Source organism: Gavia stellata, chromosome 2 (genome assembly GCF_030936135.1).
Source record: "Gavia stellata isolate bGavSte3 chromosome 2, bGavSte3.hap2, whole genome shotgun sequence".
Lineage (NCBI taxonomy): Eukaryota > Metazoa > Chordata > Aves > Gaviiformes > Gaviidae > Gavia > Gavia stellata.
Window position 1 is genome coordinate 7,442,238 of NC_082595.1, and position 27,594 is coordinate 7,469,831.

The 27,594-nt window shown below is 38.2% G+C and overlaps 1 protein-coding gene across 1 annotated transcript; it reads right to left on the minus strand.

Annotated features, from left to right (window-relative positions):
* Positions 1-416: 416 nt before the first annotated feature.
* Positions 417-27,594, minus strand: LYPLAL1 (lysophospholipase like 1). The gene is made up of 5 exons (XM_059835537.1): positions 27,510-27,594; positions 23,318-23,417; positions 12,727-12,896; positions 1,298-1,413; positions 417-674 (listed from the first exon to the last, which is right to left on the minus strand). Exons 1-5 carry the CDS (start codon positions 27,592-27,594, stop codon positions 435-437), a joined length of 711 nt encoding a protein of 236 aa, XP_059691520.1. The 3' UTR covers positions 417-434.

The window sequence follows — 27,594 nt, forward strand, 5'->3', positions numbered from 1 at the left end:
AGTCCATTATTTTGATAATCGGCCTTTTTCTGCTGTAATGCCATTAGAAAGACAACCATACCACTATATATTTTTCCATCTTAGAACACACATCAAAAAAAGAAAAAAAGGTATCTGGGAAATTCAGAGCAATGCTTCCTGAACACTTTTTTGATTATTTAGGAATGGTTTTAATATTATCAGTCATTATTTTCCATAGACTGATGTGGATGTGTATTTAAAAACTGAACAAGAAAACAAAAAAAGAAACCCATATCATAAAATGAGTGTTAATAGTCAGCACCATCACTTCACCACTTAAGTGAACTTTATGGAATGTAACAGTGTCTACCTGAAGCTGTGCTTATATAACGTATATGGGACACCCACATCATGCCATGCATCATCTTAAAACCACAAAAAAATCAGGAAGTATGTGAAAGCTTCATCTTCTTTTATTCATTTGTCTTTGCTGCTTCAACAGGTAATTTCTTTACAATCCAGGTTTTTAGTTTTTCTATTTCAGTTCTGCTTAACTCATGATTAAGGTTTGGAAAAGTATGAAGTGAAGTCGATACTCCCAGTGACTTTAACATCTTGTTGGTCTCTTCACCCCATGAGTAGAGAACTAGTTCATCAGCAGTTCCATGACACTGAAATAATTCTGGAAGAACACTTTCATTTCTTTTCAAAGCCTAGACAGAGAAGAAACACTGTCAGACATATCACTAAAAATTTTAAAATAGTTACAATTACATGGTGACAATTTACATAGCATTTCATTTATTAATCTGTGTTTTAATGGTCATATTGTACTATCTCTGCAAAAGCAAACAAGGAAATATTGGGAAAAAATGGCACTTCAAATTCTAATGTGCTAACTCTTGACAAATGATAGGATTACTTTAAGGTCTATAACCCTCTCCAAGTAAGAGAAATAGGAAAAATCCATGACAGCACATGGAGCCCATGAGTATTATAATTCATCACAAAATTTCAAAGAATAGTTACACTTACATGGACTCTCTAACAACTAAGGACAACTTGCAAAGCATTTCATATGTTAATCTGCCTTCTACATTGACTTACTTTGAATAAAATAATTGTACTGCCTATGCAAAAAAGCAACAAAACGTCATGTAAGGACAGCTTTAAAGCCTCACTTCCCTAATACTCTGCTTATCTATTTCCAGAAAATGTCATAAGTTTAGAATTCTTATCAATTGCCTCTGATGAATAAACATGCTATACTCAATCTTAATTATCATGTTTTTCTTTTAGCTAAGCAGTTTTTCTGTAAAGTCTACCACACACTCACCTGGTAAACAGCAGAGTCTTTATTTAGAAAACTAGACAATGCAAAGACTCCTGCCAGATCTTGATGAAACCTATATGCTAAATGCATTGCCATTCCACCTCCCATCGAAAAGCCTCCTAGGATGCAACAAAAGAAACAAAGATTGCCTTTTGCTATATGTCTTTGTAACCCAGTGTCCAACTTATATTTATCTTCAGACTTGTTTCTTTTATACACAATGCAATCAAAAAACATCTTTAGTAACACAAAGGTTACGATGATCTTAAATCAAAGCATGATTCAATTAAGAAGTTGGATAGCTAAAGTACCACTGAAGATTCATTACTGAGAGAGGAGAGAAAAAAAAAAAAATCAGCCAAAATGCCATTACTTTTGAAGCCATTCGTGTATGGTCCCTACCAGGTACTTGAACACTGTGGCCGTATAGTCTCTGATGTTAACAAAGCAAAACTCTACGAACAGATAATTCTCACTGCTTTTTTATTCAACTTTTCCTCTAGGCTAGTAGCATTTACACATGAAAGATCTGTATCACTATTGTGTATAATCAATGAACACTCACCACATTAGACTAGTACATAGAGATTGAGGGGGTTTTTGTTGTTAAACCTTAGGATATATAATAAATAGAGAAAAATTACAATGTACCCGCCACCTGAGCTCTAACAGGATCTCTGAATTAATGGCCTTCTGTGTTCCATATGTCTCTTCAGCTGCACTAATTCCTTACACGAGATAATTCCTCAGGGATGATTTTTACATGACAAATGCTTATTCATTAGCAAAGAAATCCAGACTACTGCATTACTTCACAAGGACACAGTACATAAGCTATTATACTGACTGTATCCAGATAGTGACTAGGGTGAAGAATGACTGGCTGCTGAAATCTCTTCTAGCACAGAGATGGCAACCAGCAGAAAGGTTATGACTGCAGCTCTGCTTAGAGCGGCATTAGCATCCAGGGTACCGGTGATACAATCGGTTTGTGCTAGGTAGTCAATTGGTGTTAATTAATTGCAAAATTCTGAGCCCAGACCTTTTGACACAAGAAACATGAAATTAGGGATTGAAGTAGAAATGCAAAAGTAGGTAGACAAAATACCAAACCATTTCAGCTCATTATCTTTTTGAAGCTATTAAAATGAGACTCCAGAATGGGAATGGCTCTTTTGCAAGGGCTATGTAAGCCCTCTGGGCCCTACTGCTGTGCTACGCAGAAGTTTGACATGGGTGCTCAACAAAACCCAGGCAGGAAGCAGTGCCCCTGCAGCACTGAAACTGAGCCCAATGGCATGCTGCAACTTTGGCACTTCACTGGATCCTGGGACCACACAGGAAATCTCGTCGCACACAAGCTGAGAGGCTGCACTTCGTAAATACTAGTTGGGTCACAGTGAGACTGTTCCTAATGGGGAATCCTCTCCCAGCATGTTTATCTGCAAGTCCCAGCAGGTCTGAGGCCCTTCTAGCTCACACTCCATCCCGTGTTGTGAGTGGAAGATTTGGCTGGATTTGTGTAGGAAATTTTCCTGAAAACACTAGACTAATCCAGACATCCCACACAACATTATTTTTTGGTTTCTGATCAGAATTTCTACTGAATTTCTGATTCTTCTTTCTACTTACTGTCACCTTGTAGTCTTAAGAGATTATTATGGCCAAAAGCGGTAACTGTAGGTTCCTGACTTACAGACTTGGATCTTAGGAAGAAAGAGCAAGACAACACAACGTGGAAGACTGGAGTCTTGCTTTCCTTTTTCAAACACAGTCCTCAAACTAGGAGATATACCTGGGATCCCCCAGCTATGCACCCAGCGGGCTGATAATACCCTGATATTTATCGTTGGTAAATAAAGCCAGGACCCACTATTTACCCTGCAAATCAATCTTTAACCAGTTCAAAGTTAAATGTAGTATGTCTAAGTGCCCAGTGGCAGTTCAGAAACAAAGGTAGTTGAGGAAAAGTAGGAATGAATGTGGGTAAACAAGTTCAGAGCACACCTTAAGAACTCACACAGCCCACACCACCTGAAGTTTTGAATAAACTTGTCTTCACAAAAATAAAAATATTGAAAATACTACTGCAAGCCTTTCATCTGCATCACTATTTCCTACCAGACATGTTCTCACATCACACGTAAAAGAATTCTACAAGGAAAAAAAAAAATGTAATTGCACAAGTGTCATAGTAATCACAAAAATTCAACACCATTGACCCCACATTCACAGAGAGAAAAATACAGCCTTCTGAGAAAGTTTATAAAATACAACAGCTATGCAAAGTGACTATGTAAAGAGCAACATCTTGTCCTGAAGTTTTCTTTATTCTCTTCTGTGGAATCTGATCATTTACTTCTTCATTTCCTTTTGATCATTCTGAATGATGCTGTCATCCCCAAACCCGAGAAGTAGCACTTACACTTTAAGAGACCATTTTGCATTTGCTTACTAATAAATACAGATATACTTTGTCCACATATAAAATGAAGTCCATTTTAAGTATTTTAGAATACAGGAAGAAAAAGCTGCATTGAAAACTCATTACTAGTTTGTAAATGATTTAATCTAAAATTTTGTACCCAGTTAGTCACAATCTGGCAACACTATCTGCAATTACTCACCAGCAGTCTTTGACAATGCAGTCACCTTCTGTTTAGAAGAATATTAGGTAATGGTTCTTTTATGTGGCTCATACTACTATGACAAAATGTAATACAAAGGACTAGTTCTTTGAATTTGGTTTTCCAGGGGAAAACCTGAAGTTTATCACTTGATACCACAACAATCTCTGAGTAAATGCCACATAGTAAATGCTTCAGAAACAATAATTTGAATAAGCATTTGTAGTTGGAGACAAATTTTTTTTTGATTACTGGAAGTATTTCAGTATAAGTGTAAATTTGACGTAACACATAGAAGACATGCTCAGTCAAGAACTTTTATAAGAATTCAAATTTTGGATTAAAGAAAAATAAGAGGCAGGTACAGCTATTACATAAAACAAATGCATGAAGTGAGAGTCAGAATGTAAGCAAAACACAAAAGAAAAGTACAAGTATGCTTATGTACACCAATGATCTGAGCATAAAGAATACGTAAACCTCACAGCATTACTAAGCAGATTGCATCACGAGTGTTAATCATGATCAAAAATGACACCACAACATTTCAACCTTAGATGGGCAGAACACAGCAAGCCCTTTGCTTGAGGCCAATCTATTGCTAAGAAGTACAAAGGGTGTGCACAGAAGTTCAGAATTTGCCAATAGGTTTCACATAAGTATATTCATTTTCCATTTTTCCCCTTATATCTATTTTTAAAGAGATCTGAGATTAACGCTTCGAAACAGTTAAAAAGTGTTTGCTCTACGATGCTCAGGATACCAGTTCAGGAAAGCATCTATTTGCATTAACTTTCCTGCCTTACAAAGGAGGTTTATGCACAGCTTAAAAGGTAAACACATACAAACAGACTCAATTAGGTAAAGCACTTTTCTTTCAGTTGCAAAGCAACATCACTCAAGTACCCATTTATGACCAAGCGTGCTTCTCTGTAGTGCTGGTTTCCAGGCAATATCCCTTTGCAGCTAGAAGAAAGCTGCTTGTAACTTCCTTTGCTAGTTGAAAAAAGATCTGCTGAAATCACAGGATCATCACACTTCCAAATTAAAGAATCTGAATCAGAAGGAAACTCCCATGCAATACTTTACTAAAAACAAAACATTCTTTGCTAGAATATCAACTGTAACTATGTTAAGGCAACCCAGCCATACAATGATGTAACACAGAGTGAATAGAGACTGAATTTCTCATACAGAATTTATTCCTGCTTGAATAAAATAGAAACCCTCATCACAGCTGCCATTTTTCAGTGATAAAACCTTCTTTCGAGAGCTTGTAAATGACCTTGGGAGCATTTTAAATATCGAAGTGTTTGTATAAAACCTTGAGCTCGCTTCTGCTAAAGATCTTGATTTATATTAATCTTCTCCTCATTTGTATCTGTCTGAAATGATAATCTGGTCCATGATGACACTTCAACATTATATAGAGTACACGAAACCAAATATTTACCTACTGTCAAACTTCAGCTTTATTCATTTCTTTGTATTTGTTCTAACAATGTTTGGGTTTGTATCTCAAAAAATGACTAACTTTCTTATCTAGCACAAAGGTTTCTTTAGTTAGCGTCTCTCTCGTGTCCTGTATACATGATAGAATGCTAAAAACTCTGCCTTCTCCCTCATGCTCCACTTTAGTGCCTGCAATGACCTATTCCTGAGTTCAGAAAGCTCTTCAGGTTTTCATTCTTCTTTACAGAAAAAACACCTCTCTAACAAACACAGGTTTGACATTGCTGATCACTTCCTGAGTCATATAGATCTGACTGTAAAATGCCTTAGTCGATGTGTTATCGATAATGATTATGGACTTAGGAAACAACAAACCACATCACTTTTTTTGGTCTTTCCGGTTTAATTTTAAAACATGATCAAAGATGTTTTCCATGCTAGAAATCACAGCCGTATGAAACAAATTTTAGTTATTAATCACATTTCATGCATGAATTCTGACATCTGCACTGAGTACAGATCTTCTGCTCCTTGCAGAGACAGACCCTGAGCTCTTCTTGCATGAATCTGAGTAGCAGAGGTAGAAACTGTTCCATTACAGCACAGAACCAAAAGAAGAAGAGGAAAAACTAAGCCCCAGACTTTGATGAGATAAGGATTCGGACTTGGGTGTAGGGGTGGAGTTTGGGGTGTTTATTTTAAGCAGTATTTCTTCACTAGTTTCTCTCTAGTAGTTCTTCTTCATCTTCCCTGTATTTCTTCAAATTTGTCAGTACAGCTTTGGTAACGAAGTGGCAAGAGATGAATGCTACAGCATACAGTGCCAGTGCCAGCACAGTGCAAGGAGAGACAAATACTCTTCTGTTGTATAAGGCTACACCAGCACAGTTAGAAATTGTCTTTGCCCGTTCTGTTATCATCACAATACATTACATAGTCTTGCCTCATTTTCTTTCCATTCTCCCAGCATTTTTCATTCTCAATTTCTCTTTTCTTTAGATATTTCAACTTAGAGTTACTTTAATCAGTTTGTTATCAGGAATTTTTCCCTAAAGCTACATTTCAGTTTACTTTCCACTCTCCCTAGGGACTTTCTGTGATTTACCTTCTATTAATGGTAACAGCAAAACCTTGTTCTACACATCATCTGCAAAGAAGCTGACTTTCTGTTTCGACCCTCCTTTTTCATCCATGAATGGAAGTATTATATACATTTAACAGTGTTCGTATATGAATATCAGTGAAGAGTACAAATGCCAGTGGAACAGCAAATTCCCTTCTCCACAGAACTCCCTGAACACTGCTCCTGTGTAAGTGCTCAAACATGTACTTTGCCTCAAGTGAATTTCCTCACAGCAGCGATTTTCTCCTTTTAATCTACTCATGAAACTTCACTGAACACTAACCTTACACACTAGCAGAACTGCAATGAATGGTTTCCACCTTTGATAGCCTTTTTATTCTGTTTGTTACTCAGTAACTGAGAGTCTTTTCAAGAACAAAGGCACCTTCCCCTGACTGACTCAGCCACTTCCCCTTGTCAGGAACATGAATCAATTTGCTATCCAACTTTCTCGCCAGCCAAAACAGATTTTGAAATGCATATATTTAAGAGGTACAAGTTTTACCGCTTTCTTGTAAAAAGAAGTATATAATAGTTTCTAATGTATCAACTCGCAGTGAAACCAGAACCAGTTACAGTTTTATTTTCAACTGATATGGGTAGTAGAAGGGAACCCAACATGTGTAACTAAGGAATCATAATCTTTAGCACTAGAAGGAAAATAAAATCCATGAAAAGGCTCAAATCAATTTTTGCTAAGATGTTACTCTATCAAATCTATGGCATGCTTTATTTACCTAGTGTGTTTTCTTTGGTGTTTCTGAGGATGACAGTACAGCCCTGCTGCAACACTTACCTGTCATTTTTACAGTCAACATAACAGCACAACATGGAAAAAGGAGAGAATAACCTATTCTTTATGACATGGTATTCATGATTTTAAACTGAATCACAGAAAAGTGAAGAATAGTAAAGCACAGGAACAGGTTGCCTTAGAAAGCTGTGAACCTTCCATTAATGGATATCTTTTAGAACAAGTCAGAAAAGCAATGGTAAGGACTTGCCTAAATAGAGCTGAACCTGTACTGACACATGAAGATGGATTAGCGAATGCTGTTAAGCCTCACTCTTCCATGATCCTGTAGGCACGACTGTGAAGAAAGTACAAGTTAATGTGCACAAGTTAATGGGCATGTCTACACATGACTCTTAAGCATTCTAAAAGCCCATCCATCCGTTTAATTTTGCACTGAATTCAAGCGTTTATTAAAGATAAGTAAGCATATGTAGAAACAGAGTTTCTACTAAGGCTGAAAAGATCAGAATTCGATTCACACTATAATTCTTTCCTTCCCAAAGCCATTATCTGATGATAGTATGTGAAGAAAATATAATTGAATTATTTTGGGGTTTACTGCTGTGAGCCTTATTTACTCCTAATCTTCATTATCATTTGCTAAGCCTGCCATTCACCACGCAGATCGAAACTGAGGATGTGCCACCTTTTAAAGATCCTTGTTTCTAGATATATTAATACAGACACTGTCAAGAGCTGGAAAACAAAGTGACAAGTGGTGGATCTTATTCTCTGGTTAAAATTATTTGTACCTCCTACTGAATGATTTATGAAGGAAACAGAAACATTCATTTGTTAATGTCTCTTGCTTGCACATCAGGAAGTAAAAAGAGTAGCAGACATCCAAAAGAAAAATAAATGGCCAGTTCAGGTGCAAACAAACAAGAGGAGCAAACATTTTCCCTGAACTACAAATGCAATGCAAATTTACACTGACACACTGAAAATTAATGAAATGTTTGCTGGTGTTATGGCAGAGATGCACTAACAGTACTGCTTTGAGTCCAGCATCTCATAGGCATAATTTAGATAAATCACAAAGCCACGTAATGGGTGGTACAGAAAGAGAAATCTCATTTGAATTGCAGTGACAAATGGCAACATAAAACCATGAATTTACTCTGAGTAATGAAATGAAAGACAATGTTTTCCTAATAAAGACAGAAGATACAAGATAGGATGAGTGACAGCAGAAGGCTTAGGAGCCAAAATAAATACCAAGATAAATACCAAGACTGTAGGTGAAGTAGTTTGCCCAACGTTTTAACAATTTATTGTTGAATTTTTTATCTTCACATATTTACAGAATCCTCTTTCTCTGGGATGTCAAATCCAAGATATTTCCTCCCCATCCCATTCTCACACACGCTGAGAGAGATGGAAATGCTAATATTTACAAGAAGCACAGAGCTTTCATGTTACTTCCACCATGGTTCAGTAGCTATGTAAGAAGTCTAGCAATAAACAAAAAGTGGTTGTCTGTCTTGTGTTATTGTTACAGTACAAGGGGTCAGAAATCATGCATGTGTTTTTTGGCATACAGTCAAATCTACAGGACTGTTATGGAAAGTTTATTTTCACTGGCTGCTTACACAAGTGACTACAGGTGGCAGAGACCAACACGCTTGGATCAGCATTTCTGCACTACACAAAGAGAGACCTGTAAAAGTAGGAAAGCAGTGCTAAATTAAGAACAAAAAAAAGAGAACAAAAAGGACTGCCTTTCACTGAAGTGTAGTTGACTAAAGTGAGCACTATCAGAATGCTCCGAATGTGAAATGGCCGTTTCTTTCAAGAGCTTCTAACATATTCTTGAATGAGATTGTTGAAATCTTTGACAATTTCCATCTAAGTGGAGTTATTCTATAGTGCACTATCACTATGGAAGCAGTTAAAAAACCCAAACAAACACACACAAGAAAATAAAACAAAGCAAAACCACCACCACCTGAAAAACCAACTCAGCTTTAAATAGAAAAAAAAATATCATCCCACGTTTCAAACTGTGGTTATTTGCTTGTTTAGCTAATTTAGCAATGAATTCAGGCATTTATAGAGAAGAAATACATACAGTTTTTAAGGGGGGATACTAGCAAAGCTCCAAGTGTCAGAATTTGACTAATTTTATCATCCTCTTTTATCTCCAAAGTCAATATAAACCTACTTACAGGATTATTTGCAGTAAGTGCTTTAGCCAGGAAGACCAGTAAGAGTAACTCAACAAGAATGTTTGGCTAAAAAGTGACTTCCGTTATCAAATTCTGGGGATGATAAAATTATTTTTGAATAAATATATATTATAGTCAGTCTCCCTTCCTTTCTCCTCAAAGGTCAGGGGAAATAAACCTTGATGAACCAGAAGTCTACTTCCTTCAAAAGACTGCTGTATTAATAGGAATGCAACTCATTAAACTGTCAGGGAGTAGGAATGGGTAGATGAGCCACGTACTACTGTGTGCTGGTTGTTGCAATAAATTGATACGGAGGTTTTAATAATAAGTCTTTATTTACTTCCAGTAAATTAAGTAATTTATTCCTTTAGAAGTAGATTCATAGAGCAACTGTTAAAAACAAGGCTGCACCAATATTTTTCTTGATATAGAAAAAGAGGAGTGGCATTGCATAAGAGCTAACTGTGCTACCGAAACAAACAGTCCAGGCTATAATTTCTTTCAGAACAAATAGTCTTACTGTACCCACAATCCTGAGCCTCATGGAAAGTTCAAATGGCTCCAGAAGGAGAATCATCCCCCAGAACACCAGGTGTTGGGCTTCTCATTTTCCACTGCTCAAGAGCCTGCTCCTGCTTCCCCTCTCTTCCCACTCGCTCTCCTTTGCGCAGTGCTCCCTCAGATCTTGCCTTCTTATCCCACACCTCTGAGCTGTCAGCAGCTACCCACCTTCCTGCTTGCCTAACACCTCGCTCGCCCTCATCTAACAATATCTGACACTCATCCTCAGCCTGTAATTTCTAGTCTGCTATTCCATATAAAACCATAACCTTCAATCTTGTTACCCTCCTCATACTCATTTTGTTTTCTTTCCACTCATTAAAACTCCCACTCATTATAAAACAGACAGTCCCACAACCCAGTTCACCTTAACTCTTTAACAACCATCTCATTCCATGTAACTCCCCCTTCATGCAACTGCTCTGCTGTCTTGTCTTCTGTGACCTACCTGAGAAGCACCCCCACTGCTCTTCACAAACTCCTGAGTCCTCCAGTCTCTTCTCTCAACCACTTTGTTTCTATTTTCTATAATAAGATACGTACCAGTATTCCAATTATAGATCTCCAACATGATACCATGTCACTGAATGCACTGGGGAAATATTCATAGCAACATCTCACCGTGGTTTCCTCTGCTCTAATAGTCTTTCCCTTCACCTCAAGAAGGCTGCCTCCTCCAACACTATCACACCAGCACTCACAAATCCACTGTCTGCTCCCCACTCATTACCTCAAGCCTCCTCTTCTTGTACCAGATGGATGTTCCTGACTTTTTTCAAAGAGAAATCTAACAAGATCTGACATGATTTAGTTCTTTGACATTCTAATTGTCTCTTTCATTACCTCCTGCACACCAATCTTTCCTTAACTCAAAAAAATTTCACACCACCCATTTCTACTTTTCCACTGAGGGCTACAGTTTGGTGCAGACATACTGACTGTATCTTCATAACTAAACCCTGGCCTCATATTCTCTTTTGATCAAAAACATTATAGAGCGGCCAGGTGCCTTTACAGAATTTCTGATTTCCTGTAAGCGACAATGCCAGAAGATGGGCAATTATTTGCACAAAGTCCCATCCAAAACAACTACGAATGTCACATTAGGCTGACTCAGACTGATACTAAACACAACCTTTATGCATAGAAACCTTACAGGATCTCTAAGCTTCATTCTCCACTGCATCACACACTGGATAATCACCAAAACCAGTGCAGAGAAGGCACAAAGTCCTCATGGAAGATCATTTAATCTTGTGCTGCCACAAGTGACACAGTTCATTTTCCACTAGAAAATTTCTTACGTATCTACATGGGTCCTCTTCTGCAGTTTGGATGGATCTAATTCAGGGGTGCCTTATTTTGTTTGTTACACAAATATTAGATTCAACTGTGAGAATGTATGCTTTTAGTCTCTGTCACAGAGGCAAGGAAACAGTGCCTTACTCTAGAAGTCTGAAATCAAAGCTCTCAGAGTGAGAAAATAAGTACAATTATTTCTGATTTACAGATGAGGAATGCAAATACACAGAGACGGGGACTTCCAAAGAATCTACGGGCTGAAACAATCAGTGCATACCAAGTTCCTTACTCTGCCTATGACTTGTGAAATGACTTTCATACTCTGCAGTCTCACTAGCTCTAACTTTGAAGGCTATAGAGAAAGGAGAAAAGCCTAGTACCAAGTTAGATCTGTACACAGAACATCTCCCAGCTCACCCTACAGAAAAGCACCTGCGCTTCTTCAGCTGTTTCCAAGCCAGCAGGTATAACACAGGAAAGACAGATCAAAGAGACTGTGCTGACAGCCATCCAAAACAACGCATTCTGCAGCCAGAGCAATGAGCCAGAAAGGGAAAGTAAACAGAGGCCTTCAAAGAGCAACATGGGGCTGGACCAAGAAAACATGTAGGCTGAGTGGCAGTGGCTCCACCACGCAAGATTTTGATGGCATGACTCAGTTGGCCATAAATTTATAAAGTTCCCACATCAAGAGTTTTTTTCCCCAACCTGAAAATAGTTTGTGGTCTAGGGATGGGACAGGGAGCCAAGGACTCATGAATTCTCATTCCCTCAACTCCTGTGCCTCAAAATCCCACTATCTGTTTCACAGAAGTACTGTGAAAGTTACTGGAAGTTTGTGGAAATTAAGAGGGACAGGAAGATAGACACGTATGAACTATGACAGCTTATACTTCATTTGCTATCAAGTGTTAATCTTTAGTGATGTGTAACATGCGAATTTTTTCCCCATGTGGATTAACCCAAAATGATTAGAGCAGTAAGGAAAAGCTCGTAATTATTTATATGCTACATGCCCACTCTCCAAAATACAAGTCATTTTGGGAAAGTATGCTTTTCATTCCTTGAAAACGGCTAAAAGGAAATAGTAAAAATATGTACTTTTTAAAGTAAATCACTACTCACCCTGTATTTAAAATAACAATTACAAATTACTATTTACAATAACAAAACAGTTTTGAGTTACATTTTTGAGGACACTGTTTGCAGTTAGCCACATTCCCCACCTGATGCAGGTTTAAATAATGATTCAATATTCTTGAGGAGTGGCTGCTGAAGGGGCTGTTCAGCAGTTGCAAGGCATGCTCATGAACTTTTAGGATGGAGTAAATTCACAGTTGATAATCTCTTAACAGTTTAAAAACATTAAAATAAACACATTAAAAATAAGTCTCTCTTACCTATTAGTATCCTATTCTTTGCAATGCCGTTTTTAATCTCATCGTTGATCAAGTCTGTAAGTCCCCGGCACATAGAATCAATACTTTCAATGTGTTCTGGACAATCATTAGAGATCTTATACCTGTCAAACCACACAGTGGAAAAGGCTCCTTTCATAGGTGTATATGGCCTGGAGTAGTGGAAGGGAAGAAAACAAATTATTAACCAAGCATAAGATCAAAAGCCTTCAGCACACCTGATAAAAACAGTTCAGTTTCTCTCCAGCAGAGAAGGAACCTCTTTTGGGTCTAACTCAATTCACACCCAGCCACACTGCATTTCCTTGCATTCAAAACACTGTCCTTCAAGAATGAAGACAGCATTTGGAAGCTGTATAAAATGCAAGTTTCAGTCAGTTCAATGTCAAGGTTGATCAGGTCAGCTAAACATTTTAAATCCCAACCCTGTCAAGAGGCTCTTAATCCTAAACAAAGTCAGGGTTGAAATCCACCTTGGAATAGTATAAACTGAAGTAACTGCTAACAAGACAGCTTTGCAGGAGCTAACTTTATGGGATTCAGTTGTCTTATTCTTGTTGAAATGGACAGGAGATGGATATCATGAACCTCTAGGTATTTACAAAAATGTCTTCCTTCTGTCAATTCTCCTTTTTCGTAAATAAATACAGCCATCTTCACCTTAATGGGGCAGGTATCTCAAAAATAACTGAAAGAAATGCCATGTCGCTTGCTGGATTGGTGCACAGACACAGATTAGAGACATAATGATACTTCACCCCCCTAATACTGTGTTGTCAGATTAGTATTTTAAGTGCTTTAACGTGCTGCCCAAACCTCAGATAATCAAGGAAGCTACAATTCAAAGCAGCTTTTTCTTTGTTTTTAAATAAAGAAATTAATAGATCCCTGAAATCCCAAGAAAGGTGATCTAATTGCTTTGCAATGGCTCTACAATTTAATACCAAACATGCTGCTTTGAGATTGATGCTTCATCTCAAAACCAAGTGCCCTAAAATCCTTAATTGCAATGTTTAATCAGGGGGCACATTTTTCATTTTTACTTAAGCTCAGATCAGATTACAATCATTGCCTACAAACAGACAGCCTTTGATAAATTTGTCTCGATGGGAACTCACTGAAAACACTAACACTGACTTCTGTGCTCTCTCTCTAGATTTCAGTACTAGAATTAAAACAAAACCACAATTAACCTAAAATGAGAAAGTCACTATTTCAATTATTCTTACTAAAGGAACAAATTCTGCCTTTATTAATACCAGAGAGGCTTCACATATGTAAATGGCTATTTCTAAACCAGAAATACTGCCACTATTACAAGCGTACAAGAGGCAGTACACTATTTACACTACTCAGTCACACAAGTCAAAAATGAAAGAACACAGATTTTCTTCTGGCCAGTGCCATGAACATGAAATAAAGTTTATGACTTAAAAGCCGCTAAGCCAAACGTAAAGAAAGAGGCAACAAACAGCCACAGATAGGTACTAACAGACTATACTGTTTCATCTTTCTGAGCACAACTTTAGGAATGAGTACCTAAAAACCACAACAATCTACTGTTATTCAAAATGGCATATAAGTATGTGGTCAAGTTTAGTACAGTGTGTGCCTTAAGTAGCCCCTCATTTGCTTAATTCAAAGCAAACCATAAACTTAAGCACTAGAATTAACTATTTTTTTTCCAAGTTAGCCCTTACTTGTCTATTAAAAAAAAGGTAACTCCTAAATTAAAGGAAATTCAGTGGAAATATTTTGTACACCCAACAAGCTAAACCTAAGTTTAAAAAATGTTATTAAAATGCTTTTGCTCTTTTTTTTTTTAACTTCTCTTTGTATTACCACTGTCTCCAGGATTATTCCCGAATGAATTGATCAACACTTAAGAAACAAGATTACAAATCTCTAATTCACAAAAGTCAATTTCTAAGAGGAGACATTCCAGTCAAAAATATCAACAGCGGAATCAGTGGAGTTTCTGGAAGTCAGTTGGACAATGTGATGTACAACAGACTAATCACTTGGGCAAACAGCATTTAATTCATGGCTTTAGCTTCTTTCTCAAACACTTTTACATCAATTCCGGGTAAAATGCTTAGCAGCCAGAGTGCTTCATTTTCTAGTAAAAGGTTTTAGTATTATTACAGCAGATTGACACAGGATTTCCATGGAATGAAGATAAATATTTGTATTACATTACAGAAAAATTAAAACAGGTTTCCCTACAACTGAAAGACAGAATCATACAATTTATAAACAGGACAAAATCTATCATGAGACTACAATACTTAATCAGATGTCGAAAGGCAGGACTTTTACCTGCTGTCTTTGCAAATTCTTCAATAAGATAGATGAAAGACTAATGTGTCTTAAGCCCACAGGAAAAGAACCCCAAGCAAATAGACAAGGTGCTTTCAGCTGTCTCAAAAACATCCTTGCAACCTCTCTTGATTTCTCAGAAATGCATTAAAAATAACCTTTACATAAAGCTGAGAAGTAAGATTCTTTTAACGGTTCACCCAACTGGCACATCTGTTTTAGTCATTCACCTTGTTCCTTAAATAAATCCCTTTATTAGCTGGCACACTACTGCTCAGACATTACCATGGTAAACAAATATGTTTGGCATGGAACCATCTGTACAGGTCCAAGAATACAGCACAAAATTTTTTCATACAATTAAACAACAAAATAAAAAAATTTTTAAAATCCCTGTTACAAGGACACGAGAGGTTGAACTGAAATACACAAAAGGAAGGAAAGAGTGGAGTGAAACTCCATCCAGTAGGATCAGCATGGTCAGTTAAGGACAGTGTCAGACCAAACGGTCAGCTTTAAGTTTGGATTTTTTGCTTTCCTAAGTTTAACCAAAACTCGTAACATTAGTCCCAATGATTTTTTCCTCTGTGCCTCACTTTCTTTATTCTCTTTTTAAAATGATACTAAAAATAAAGCTCCATGTCTTTAAAACATGTGCTGTTAAAACTCGGAATGAAAATATATAGCCCCCCAAGTTGTATGGGGTTTTTTTGTCGTTGTTTTTTGTTTAATTTTAAAGGGTGGTGTGTGTTTTTGTTTTGCTTGCTCTGGAGCACACAAGAGATCCAAACCCGTAAGAAAACAAGAATCAAGAACCCTTTCTCTGGGTATATCCAACTTCCAAACTTGTAACCATTTTCAAGAGACATTTGAAACAATTTCCTATGAATTGAACTAACTCTTAACATTTTAAAATAAAGAGAAAAGAAGACATAAAGGAGACATGGCTAATATCAAAGAGCATTTAAGAAACTACAGGCACCCTGAGGAAAAGAATCTTTAAAATGCTTCCCAACATCCTCAAATCGCTCTAGACCATGTTTTCTGATTACTTTATAGGTATTATTTTTTAAGGGTGTGCAATTGTTTTCTCACACATACCCTTCTTGCATAAGACTGCAGTTTCAAGAAGATCCTACACACGTAATATTCCACTGTCTTAAAAGGAAAATATATCCTGTAATATCTCTGTAAGTATTTATCATTCTTTCTATCTTTTAAACATGTACTCAGATTGAAGCAATTTTCACTGTTGATTTCATTGCAAAGTTTCAAAGTAAGACATATCATTCAAGTGTTCACAAATTGAAGAAAGGTTAGCTTCTGCTAATGTCAGTTACGCGCTAATAATGAAAATATAGTGAAAGCAGGGAGCAATAACACCATCTTTTTCCACCTTCCTGGAGCATGGATTATATACTCTAGACCTTCTTAATCACGTTTAGAATTGTGCTAAGTAGTTTGAAATTATCTTAAGTTAACAGAAGTGCAAAGCAACTCAATGATGCTGCACAAGGTTCAAAATCAGATCTAAAACCATGCGAAATCCTATCTCCAAAACAATGATATTAACATACCAATTCACATAAAACTACAGATGTTTTTGTTCGTTATCCAATAGATCACTGTCCCTGTCCAATGTTTTAAGTTAAAAAACAAACCAGCATTACTAGCTGCTTTAAATAAGAAACATAAGAGTAGCAGGCAGCATGTTGAGAAATAGTAAATATTCTTCCCCCAACTCTTTCTCCTGATGCACAATCGTATCACTGCCTTCACATTTAGCGCTATGATCACCCTACAAATGCAGTGACATAAACCCCAGACCACTGGTGCTGGCTTACAGCTTTCTTGAAGTTCCAGACAGAACTTCCTGACATGTCAGACAGAACTGGGAATTTATAGTGAAGTTAGGCTTCAAGATTCAAGGAACGAAAAAGATCCAAATTTTTGAAATCCTCACTTTTGCTTCCTTCCCAAACACATCTCCTGTCAGTTAGGAGGCACAAAGTCACATGAGACATTGTAATGTTGTCTTTTGGAAATCTGTGCATCCCTTCGAGAAAGTATACAGAGCACACTGCCAGACTGCTTAAGTTCTAGAAGCAAGTCTTGACTCTCTTAAAGCTGATGGCAGGTTTTTCCAATGAAAACAATGTTACTCCCCCATCCCAAATTCCCTCCTAGCATAGTATCACTGCTGATACTAGTACACTGCAATAGAAAATCTGATTTGTAAGTCTGTTTTTTAATTCCCACTGTCTGCTTGAAGCAGAAAGTGAATTTTGGAAGAAAAGGAGGGGAAGGCAGAGAATCCACCTATTCAAACCAGAAATATAATTCAAAGTTCTAGTCCAAGGTATCTCTTATGCTAAAACTGAGGTTCAACACATCTTAAAATGAAGCTTTGCAGTATGGTAACACAGCATAAGATGTGTCAGATATTCAAACAGCTTAAACTTGAAAGTATACTAAAAAACAATTAAAAAAAGGAAGGCAAGTCATCTCCATGAGGAGCGATTTCGGCTGTTCCACATGCAAACGCTTTTGATAGAATTGTTCTGGATGTATACTGCCTGAAATGAGAGCTAACTGAACCAGTACCGTTATCTAAAGAAATACTATGTTGACAGCTTTTGTTACTTGGGACAAATCTTATTCATTCAAGACAAAGGAAGCTGCAACAGAAGCTGACATAAAACTCTAGCAGGTCAAAATCTGCGTTTGTTTCTGTTTCTTTGTTTCTTTTGGTTTGTTGGGTTGGTTTTGGGTTTTTTCTTGGGGGGGTGGGTGGTATAAATTGTGGGGATTTGTACTAATCAGAGAAACAGCAATAATGTTATGATTGAGACGACTGTAAATGACCTCGCCAGTCCCTCAGCAAACAGCTAATGGTGGCTGCTTTATGAATTCACTGAAAGAAAGTGGCAAGAGGCAAACCAGGGTCCAATCTGAATCAGTCCTCCATTACAGGGTTTGAGAGACACTCTGAGATTCAGAGCAGTATCTTTCACAAGCTGGTAGCAAACAACACTGAGAATGGATGAATGACACTAGCTAAGCGCAGAAACCCCTGAAAAGACTGTAAAGCAAGAGCAGAGAATGACACATAACTTAGAACCCCACAACTGCTTGCTGCATGGGCCATATAAAAACCACTGTCTCCAACTCCTCTGCATTAGAAAATGGTTGAGAGAAGACAAAAAAGAGGAAGGATGTTTAAGACCGCAATGTAGATAAAGGGACTAGAAATCCAAGATTATTGACATCATGTTCTACTTTGTTTTCCCAAAGCATGACTGAAGTATCTCTGACAAGTGTTTATTGCATTCCACATTTCATTTAGTGTATGATGTAAGCATTACCTGTATGCATATCCATGTTTTCCTCACCTAATGCAAGAGGAGAAATAAAAGCAATATATGAAGTTTATCCAAGCATGCTTCCATCATTATTATGCAGAATGTTAAATTTCTACTTACAGAAGGAGATGAAAGAACCACCCCATGATACCAACCAAAACCCTCTCCATTTGTCCCTCTAACTTCCACCTCTAAAAAGACTTCTTTTGTGTTAAATTTATGAATGAGGTTAGGGCTTACAAAGTGAAGGATTAATAACATTTGCTTGAGCCAAACATAGTACGATAGGCACTGTGCACGCTCCCCTACACGGCTCCGCCAATCCATCTCAAGCTGACCTGCAGTACCCCTGCTGCTTTTCCAGTCCTAGGCCTCTCACAAGTAGAGACTGCCAATGCAGCTGAATGGTGCCAAACTGTCTGGTGGTTTTGTGATATAGCCAAATGGGGACTACGATGAGATGAAACTGATTTCCACCCATGAGCCGAGCAAAGATGTGAACTTAGGTGAAAGGATGGAGTACCAGGCCATATAACACTGAGCAGTCCTTACCAGCCACATACTTACAGACAAGGGAAATTAGGGGGAAAAGAAAATAAAACCACAACAAACAAACTCTGCATAGAGACTAGTAAGACCTTTCTGGCCACAGAAAGGTATGTTGAGTGAATGTCAAATAGATCCACAAAATCGCCCAAGAAGGATTTATAATTTACTTTCTGACTTGCAAAAGAGGACTGTCAGAATGGAATGCTAGACAACGCAAAGAATCTTTGACCTAGATTTTTTTTTAAGGGAATTATAGAAGGTAAGGTATACTTATTAAAAGAAGTGGAGCCTAAATGGTTTTAACTTTACCACATTAGCTCCTCTAATGCCAATTTAAACTACCACTTTCTATTAAAAAAAAAAAGAAAAAAGGTTAAATTGGGTGGTATTCAGTTCTGATTTAGAAACTCAATAGAAACCTAATGTTTAAGTTACAGTTGCAGCAGCTGAAACAGTATTTAAAGCTGTAGCCATCCTGACCCAAATAAAAAAGGAAAAAGGAAACCCTTTCCTTTAAAACCATTACTGTAGACGTGGCTTTAGGGATTGCATCAGCTGCTAGGGCTACAATTTGAGCTTCTTTTTTTTAAATTCGAGATATACATTAGCATTACAAGGGAGAGGAAATAGAACTCTGTTGTGTTTAACAAGTTTAATCTATGTACAGAAGCACTGATCTTGAAAGAAAGCTAGATAAAGTTGAAAGAACCTATTAAAACAAGGTCCCTACTAATTTTTAAGTAGCCCAGTTGCCTACATTACAGACAAAACCCAAAACTTCTCTAAGCAAAGTCTAAAAATTTTCATCTGTAAAGCAAAATTTGCATGCCCTAGCTACAGGCATTTCATTTCCAAACATATTCCAAGTTCAGGTGCCACTACTCTCACTACATCACACTGAGACTTCAAATGTACATATTTTTCCCTTTTTTATCTAAGCATGCTTTTTACCATAAGCATTTTAGTTAGAAATTTTGCAAGTTTTTATTTTTTAATAGTAAATTGCACTATGTACATTCTGTTATTTTCGCTCAGGAAACACAAATATGAGACTCATAGGACCCTCCAAAGTGATGCAGGATGACTGTGACAAAATGCTGCAAACACTTTACCTGTCCAGGGGACATCTAGTGATCATTCTCTACACAGACCCTGCACATTATAAAAATGATAAAAGAAAAAGAATTCTGTTTAAAAAAGTGCAACTTTTTACAGAGACCTATAGATAATAGTAAAAACCAGTTTTATAAAATGTAGTTCAGTAACATTCTATTGCTTTTACCCATAAAATGGAAGTATCCTCTCTAGTGTTTTCCAAAATCAGTGCTAATGAGAGAGAGAACATGTTTTAGAATTCTTCTAGATTATATGCTGGGCTGGTTTTCCAAAATAATTTTCAAACATACTGACTCTTGAATCAAAACATGTCTGTACCTCTGATGTTGTAATAAATGAAAAATATCTATGTTTGTGCCTGGGATAAAATCTAAACAAAATGTAAACATAAACCCCATCCACCCTCCACAAAGAAAAAAAAACCAGAAAACAAAAAACAATGTTTTGTGGAAAAATGTGAATTCCACTGCTTTTCAAAACTCTATTTAATAGATGTGAAAAATGTGTAAGGCCGAATCTATAGATCTATCTATCAGCAGAAGTATATCCATCAAAAACGTGAAGAGATATTTCTGACCTGCAGTTTATCCTGCCAAAGCCTTTAGCATTTCAGTTATATCATCAAACCTGCTTTTACTGGCATAACTGCTTTGACGGAGAGCGTTCAATGTGTATGTGGTAAGTTATGCTGGAAAAGACAGGAGTTTACAGAGTTATGAACTACATCCACATTAACAGTATTTTGCCAGAAGAGTGTATTAGCCAAGCAATCCTAGTATGGTCTTGCCTAACTTCAAGCTTTTCTTTGATTTCATCAGTGTTAAAATCTGCTGGCAAGCTTCGCAATCTGCTCCTATAATTGACAATGCAAGGGCAGGTTGCGCCACCCACACGGACTCTCACTCACATCAGCGTAGCTTTCCACCAGCATATCGCTCTGTCTCTACACGATCAAAGACTGGATCAGAACCTCCTTCAGCATATCTGCACACCCGTAACAGTCTACCTATAGGTGTCATTATGAAGGATGCTGAATTCCCCCCTTGGTGCCAGAAGTATTTGGAATTCTTATCAAAACATATATACATACACACACATAAAATCAGACGATATGTTCAAGTTCCTAATGCAAACAGAACTATTTTAATGCCTGCCATTCAAGTTTGGATGTTCTAGGCCTTGTTTTAACTTTTGGTAGAAGAAGGGAGAGCAACCATTACAAATGTTTCAAAAAGCATAATGTCTTTTGAACTTGAATACCAAACCAACATGAAATGGGTCTGTAAAGGCTTCTGTTATTTCCGTTTCAACCAATAACATGCGTCTGCACAAACTTCACTTCAGCATTGCTGCAAACAGTGGCAAACATTATTGTACTTAAAGGCATCTGTTTCATTTCACTGTGTCAGCTAATAGTGCTTATCAGCAACAGAGGGCTGTATGCTAATATTCCCAAGTGTACTTCGTATTGCCAGTCAAAGACAAACTGTGGGTATTTTTTATTCTTTGAATATACAACTTTTCACAGTCTTGCTAAAAAACCACTTACGAATCAACTCACTCATGAACTCCATCTGCTCTAGAGAAGAACAGGAGTAACCTTGACTTAAAAAAGAGAGTGGAATTAACTGTTTATTCACATCTTTTAATTACAACAGTATTTTTTGTCCCATCTGTTTACCAAAGTACTGAAATCCAAAGTCTTAAGATGAAAACAAATTCCCTGTAAACACCACTCATTTGAGTCAGGAAATCTTGCTGGTTAATCATTAATATGTATAGTTTACAACTGTAATTATCCACAGAAACCAAAACAAATGAGAAAAGGATTGGACCCCAGCAGCACAGTGGGATGGAAAAGTGAAGCACTGGCCTAACAGATGTGGTCTGAAGTGCTCTGGCTGCATGTAACATGTGAAGAAAGATCGTTTCATAGGGAAGCAAAACCTCCTGCATTTCTCCAGTACCTGCTGTGTTAATGGGGAAGAAATGGAGCCCGTCAGTATGTGTGATGTGCCACTGATAACTCTAGCCATCACTTTAGCCTGTCATCAGTGAAGTAATGAGCACGTTATTTACAGAAAATCATATTCACTACCTACTAACCCAAACCACACTGCTTCAAAGACTTCCACTCATGGGCTTGATTCTTCTGTAACACAGTGAGTACATTCACACTGCAATCTCTCAATTGCTTTTCCTGACTAAGTAGATCATAAAAATACATGGTCAAGGAAAGTTTTTTTTTTTCACGTATTAGTGAGTGCCAGACAAAATCTGCTATTATACTTGTTTGTATCCTCCAAGAAAATTTTTTCTGACTTTCAAACCTCTGTACCTCGAAAGTCCATGTAGAATGTCACAATTTCCTTTTCCTTTCAGCATTCATCCACACTTACGCACAAATTCAGACGGAAGTTTAAGCCCCATTACCTTTCAAGGAAACACTTTCCTAACTCAGAGCCACAGACACCTTAAAATTAATTTATCTTAAGAAAACTTAACATCTTTGAAATATAAGGCCATGTCTTTAGATAGCTAAATACGGAGGTAGGTGCCCAACTTTTAGCCTTTAGGTTTGACCTCATTAACTTTCAAATTCCCAGGGGTAAATATTGTTAACTATATTCCCAGTCTACCGCTGAACACAGTGTCATTTAATAACGAGATTTGTGCCTACAGCAAGTGTTCAACTCAATTCTCTTTGAAACAGTTGGGTCAGGATCCATACAACTAGCAATGTGTATTTTTAAATTCCCAGTCCTTTCTCTAGCAGCTGAAGATCTTTCACATCCTACTTGTCAAAAAGACCAACCACCTTCAGATATGAAACCTGGCATTAAATACAACAAAATATTTCAGTGGTTCATTTATGGGAGTTAATATAGGTAGGATTGCAATCCAGAACATGGCTCTGTAATGCCATTACAACACACGCTGGAGTATCTTCTACTTACATCAAGGAGATGGCAAGATACTATGAAGACAATGCTTGAATTTGAATTGGAGACTGTGACTTCTGTGAAGTCTTAACTATTTAAGAGTCTTAACCACTTAAAATCACAGTCCCTGGGCAGCAATGCACTGTTGAGCTCCAGTTTTGCCAAAAAGCACATACATGAGAAAGAAGAAGAAGTGTTATGAGTCTGTACCAATATTCAGAAGCGTATTTTACAGTAATGGAATAGAGTAATTTAATCCTACAGTTAAAATATCTTAAAAAATACCTGGCAGGAGCCGTGGGGTAAATTACTTTTATGTGTTGGAAAGCCATGTCTTGATTCAAAATTTGTTTTATCCATGTTCTTGCTCCTTGGCCAGTATCACCTGTATCACACAGAAGAGTACAACAAGAATTATCCTGTGCATTTTGAAAGAAAATCTATACAATGTCAAATATATTTACACCAGATTGACCTAATTTCTAAATCACAAAATTAATCCTCCAAAATGCTAAAACAGAACCTTCTAGAATAACCTCAATCCCCTTTCTAATGAAGATGGACTCAAAACTTCCTAGAAACAGACTGCTTAAGAGGCCCCACAAGTTTAATACTTTACTACATCCAATGGCTTAAGTACCTCCTAATCAGGCACAAGGTATTACCTGTTACTTGCAACTTACCTTATTTGCAGATAACAGTGATAAACAAAAAGTACTGATGAACACCTTAAAAAGTAAGATAAAATACCTGCTGCTCCCCTCAGAAAAAGATAATTACTTTTACTACAGAATTTTATATTCACGCACTTCAAAACTTAGTCAAGAGCAATAAAAAGGATCTTCACATTTAATTATGCTAATATTACACATAGGCTTTAAGGGAAGTATCAGTCAAACACTCCCAACATTTTGTAAAAGTGCTCAAGAGATGAGCTTGGGTTAAAATATTTGGCAGGCTCCTCAAAAACCTTAATACCACAGTTCCATTTGAAAGCTAGTTGAGATCCGTTTCTCAGTGTGCTTTTTCCTAGTCTTATCAACTCAGCCTATAGCCAAAACCCCTGCAGATTGAAGTGCTATGAACAGATATACAGGATTAATTCTTATCCAGACAGCACATGTTCCTTTCAAACAAATATACACCAGACAGTTTCTAGAGTTTGTCTTCGCATCCCTGGTATCTTCAACTATAACTTCACTGCCATCTCTCTGAACAGCATGCTCACACAAGTCTCCAATAAGAGTTGAACAATGCTTCAAGCTTGACGAAACTGGCCCATGAAGAAACATGGTTTATATTAGGCAGTAATACAACCTGTAGTAATGTCCAACCTAAAGATACGGTGGGGATTCAGCAAACCGGAATTTCACTACTGCCACTCATACCACAGGCGTTTAGTCTTGTTTGAAGTCACTCCCACATATTACCAACTCAAACTGCTAATCTGAGTTAACAGTATTCTCTATTACTCTATCTCAAATCGGCCAGTTTGACTTTAGAATTCACTCTATTCTTCTCAGTAAAATGGCCAAACCACAAGAATAATATATTACTGCTCTAAGCCAGGCTTACTGCCACATTACAGGAGTTCGTCTGAACAATGTCACATGAATATACCAATTTATTGTTACAATTACTATAATTCCCCAATGGAGAAGATCTGCTCTTGTTTTAGCACTCAACCAAAACTCAGTGATCTTTATTTACAGATACAATTAATGTAATGCATCTTCAGAATTAAAATGGAAGGCAAAAGGATTCAAACCCAGCTTTTTTTTTTTTTTCTGTAGAGCACAAGTAGCATAACCATGAAGTTTTCTGTTTGACCTAAATGCTCCAAGTGACAAATAAGCAACAGGGTCACAAAACTGACACAAACCTTATTCTGTGCTATGTAAACACTAAAATCAAAGTTACATCTTTAACTGGATGCTTCAGAACACATTCCCACAAGCACTTTGCTTATGTGAGTAGTATGGTCTGAGTCCAAACACACCTCTAATTCTTAGTAGACACTCTTGACATGCAAGGGTTTCCTCATGGTTGCTGTCCCCTAATTTACAAATAACGTATCTTAAGGATGCTTGAATAAACATTTTTTTTCCTACACACTCCTCATTTTTCACTTAGAAAGCAAAAGTCTAGGCTTTGCAAATACTTGGACAGGACCAACCCTCAGGTACGTCAACCTAAGCAACTATCTGAATGCTTACAGAATTGGGACTTAAGTCCTTACAAACTCCTTAATGGTGCAGGACACATCTTTTACTATTTATTCACGTTTCTTAAGCTTTGCCAAGATCAGCAGAAACATTTACAGTTAACGAAGCTAGTTTGTCCGTGAAAAGTTCACAGAAAACTCATTAAGTATGAGAAAATTTAACTATGACCTCTTGCGTGTCAAGAGTCCCCATGATCTCACAGCTCTGCAACCGCTGTGAGTGCCTGCTTGCAGAGGTAATGCATTTTGATTTGGTAAGAATAAAATTTGGAGGGGAGTGAGAAAGAGAGGAGACTGTGACACCAAACAAAACCCAAAAACCTTCTGAAAAGTTTGTCTTTCAGGCCGTTCTTAGATTTTAGCATTATACGTTCTTCTGAACACCACTAAAAATAAGCAAACAATGCACAGACAATGCTGCTTTAAGTCTGTTCCCAAACCTGAAATAGACTGATGGCAGCAATATTAACTTCCCTCCCCCCCAAGTAAAATATGAACTATTTTCCTTTCAAATATAGCTTGTATTTCCGAATTTTCTTTCTGTGCAACATTTAAACTTAACAACTTGCAACATGCATGTTAAACATGCAAAGTTGTAACCTAAGTCTAAAAAATTATTATACATTTATTATCTTCATTTGCCTTCCCTGCTGAGCTACCAAATGGATCCTCTACCTAAATTTGATGTACAGTACTGGGAATTTTCTAGTATTTTTCTATACCATTTTACATTTATATTCTCCACTTGTTATAATTTGTCTGGAGCAAGCATTGTGAACAAAATGGATTCGTGCCATTTGACTGCCACTTCCCATCACAAGCACTGTACAGAAGGCACCAATTCAGGTTTACAGGCCAGCCCACAGCAACGGCACTGTGGCTACTTCTGTTTTAAATTCTATTCCGCGGAACTGCTAAACAAACCCAAATAAAAGCACCCTTGTACTTCCCCATTGCAAACATTAGGAATGAAATCATATCAAAAATGAAAAATTGTAGAGTACTTTAACCACATGTGGAATCAACCTCTAACCATAATCTTCCCTCACTCCTCCAACATGAGAGAAAATTATTTCCTCGAGCATTAAAGCATTAGCATTAAAAAAAGGGCTGAACACATCTTATGAACTCTTTCACTTTCATTTTTAACTCACAGAATTTGAGAAAAGCAAAATTAAACTGCATTATAAAAATGAAAGTAATTTAACAACCACGTACATCTTTCTTAAACTAAATAGAAGCATCAGCTAAAAGCAAAACTAGGAGAAAGACACTCAAAGAGTTGAGCATGTTGCCACATGCACATGGACAGCTCAACAGAATTGATTCCCAAGGCCTTGATTTAATAAAGACGTATAATTACTGTTTTTCTTTTTTTTTTTTAAGTCATGTGGACTTTGTTGTTGTTATTTAGCAGGTTAGAAATCACCTTTAAGAAACAACCCTAACAAAACACACACTCTCCTCCTGCCCTCAGACTGGTTCCTGACGCAGATAACCTGCCACAGATGGTGGCCATGATGCCCGTTTGGACATTCTGAATGGAGAAAGGTCAGTCTACTGACACCGGCTTTTAAAAGGTGACAGTACTCTCAGTGTGACCCTAAAAACGCCAAGAGCCATCCGAATTATGAAAATCGTCTTTCGCATGTGGCCACCCTTAGCGTGGACCAATTAAGAGAGTACCTGCTGGGACGTGTGTGTTCTCATGGCGAAGAAGGCAGGCTGGTGTGTAACGGCACCGTCCCTAAAACACCCACGGACCCACCTCAGGCCCGGGAAAGCCCAAACGCTAGACCCAGCCCAGACGCACGCACGCCGCTTTGCCCGCGGAGGCTCCTCCTTGGCGGCCAGCGCCGCACGGTCCCCCGGGGAGGACGGGGGAGGCTAGAGCCGCAGGGACGGGGACACCTCGCGCCCCTTCTCCTCGCTTTCCGGCCACGCCGAGCCCGGCGGCTGCCGTGGCAGCGGGCCCGTCCCGCAGGAACCCTCACGCAGCACCGGGCCGCCGCGGCCTGAGGGGGCCGACCCTGCCACCCCGCCGCCCCCCGCGCGCTCCCGGGAGGGCCCAGCCGCGCAGGAGCAGGCGGCGAAGCGGCGGCAGCCACCCCAGCCGCGCGGTGGGAGGGCGGCCTCCCCCGGGCGGCACGGCTGCGCCCTTCCCCAGCGGGAAGCGACGCCCGCCGAGCCCCTACCCCGCGCCCCGGCCCCCCCGCGGGGTAGCAGGGGAGAGAAGCGGGTGAAAGCAGCCACCTGAGCCGTGCAGGAAGATGAGGGAGGCGGTGTGCCTGCCCGCGGGGGACACCACGCTCCTCTGCAGCGCTGCGGGCGCCGCCAT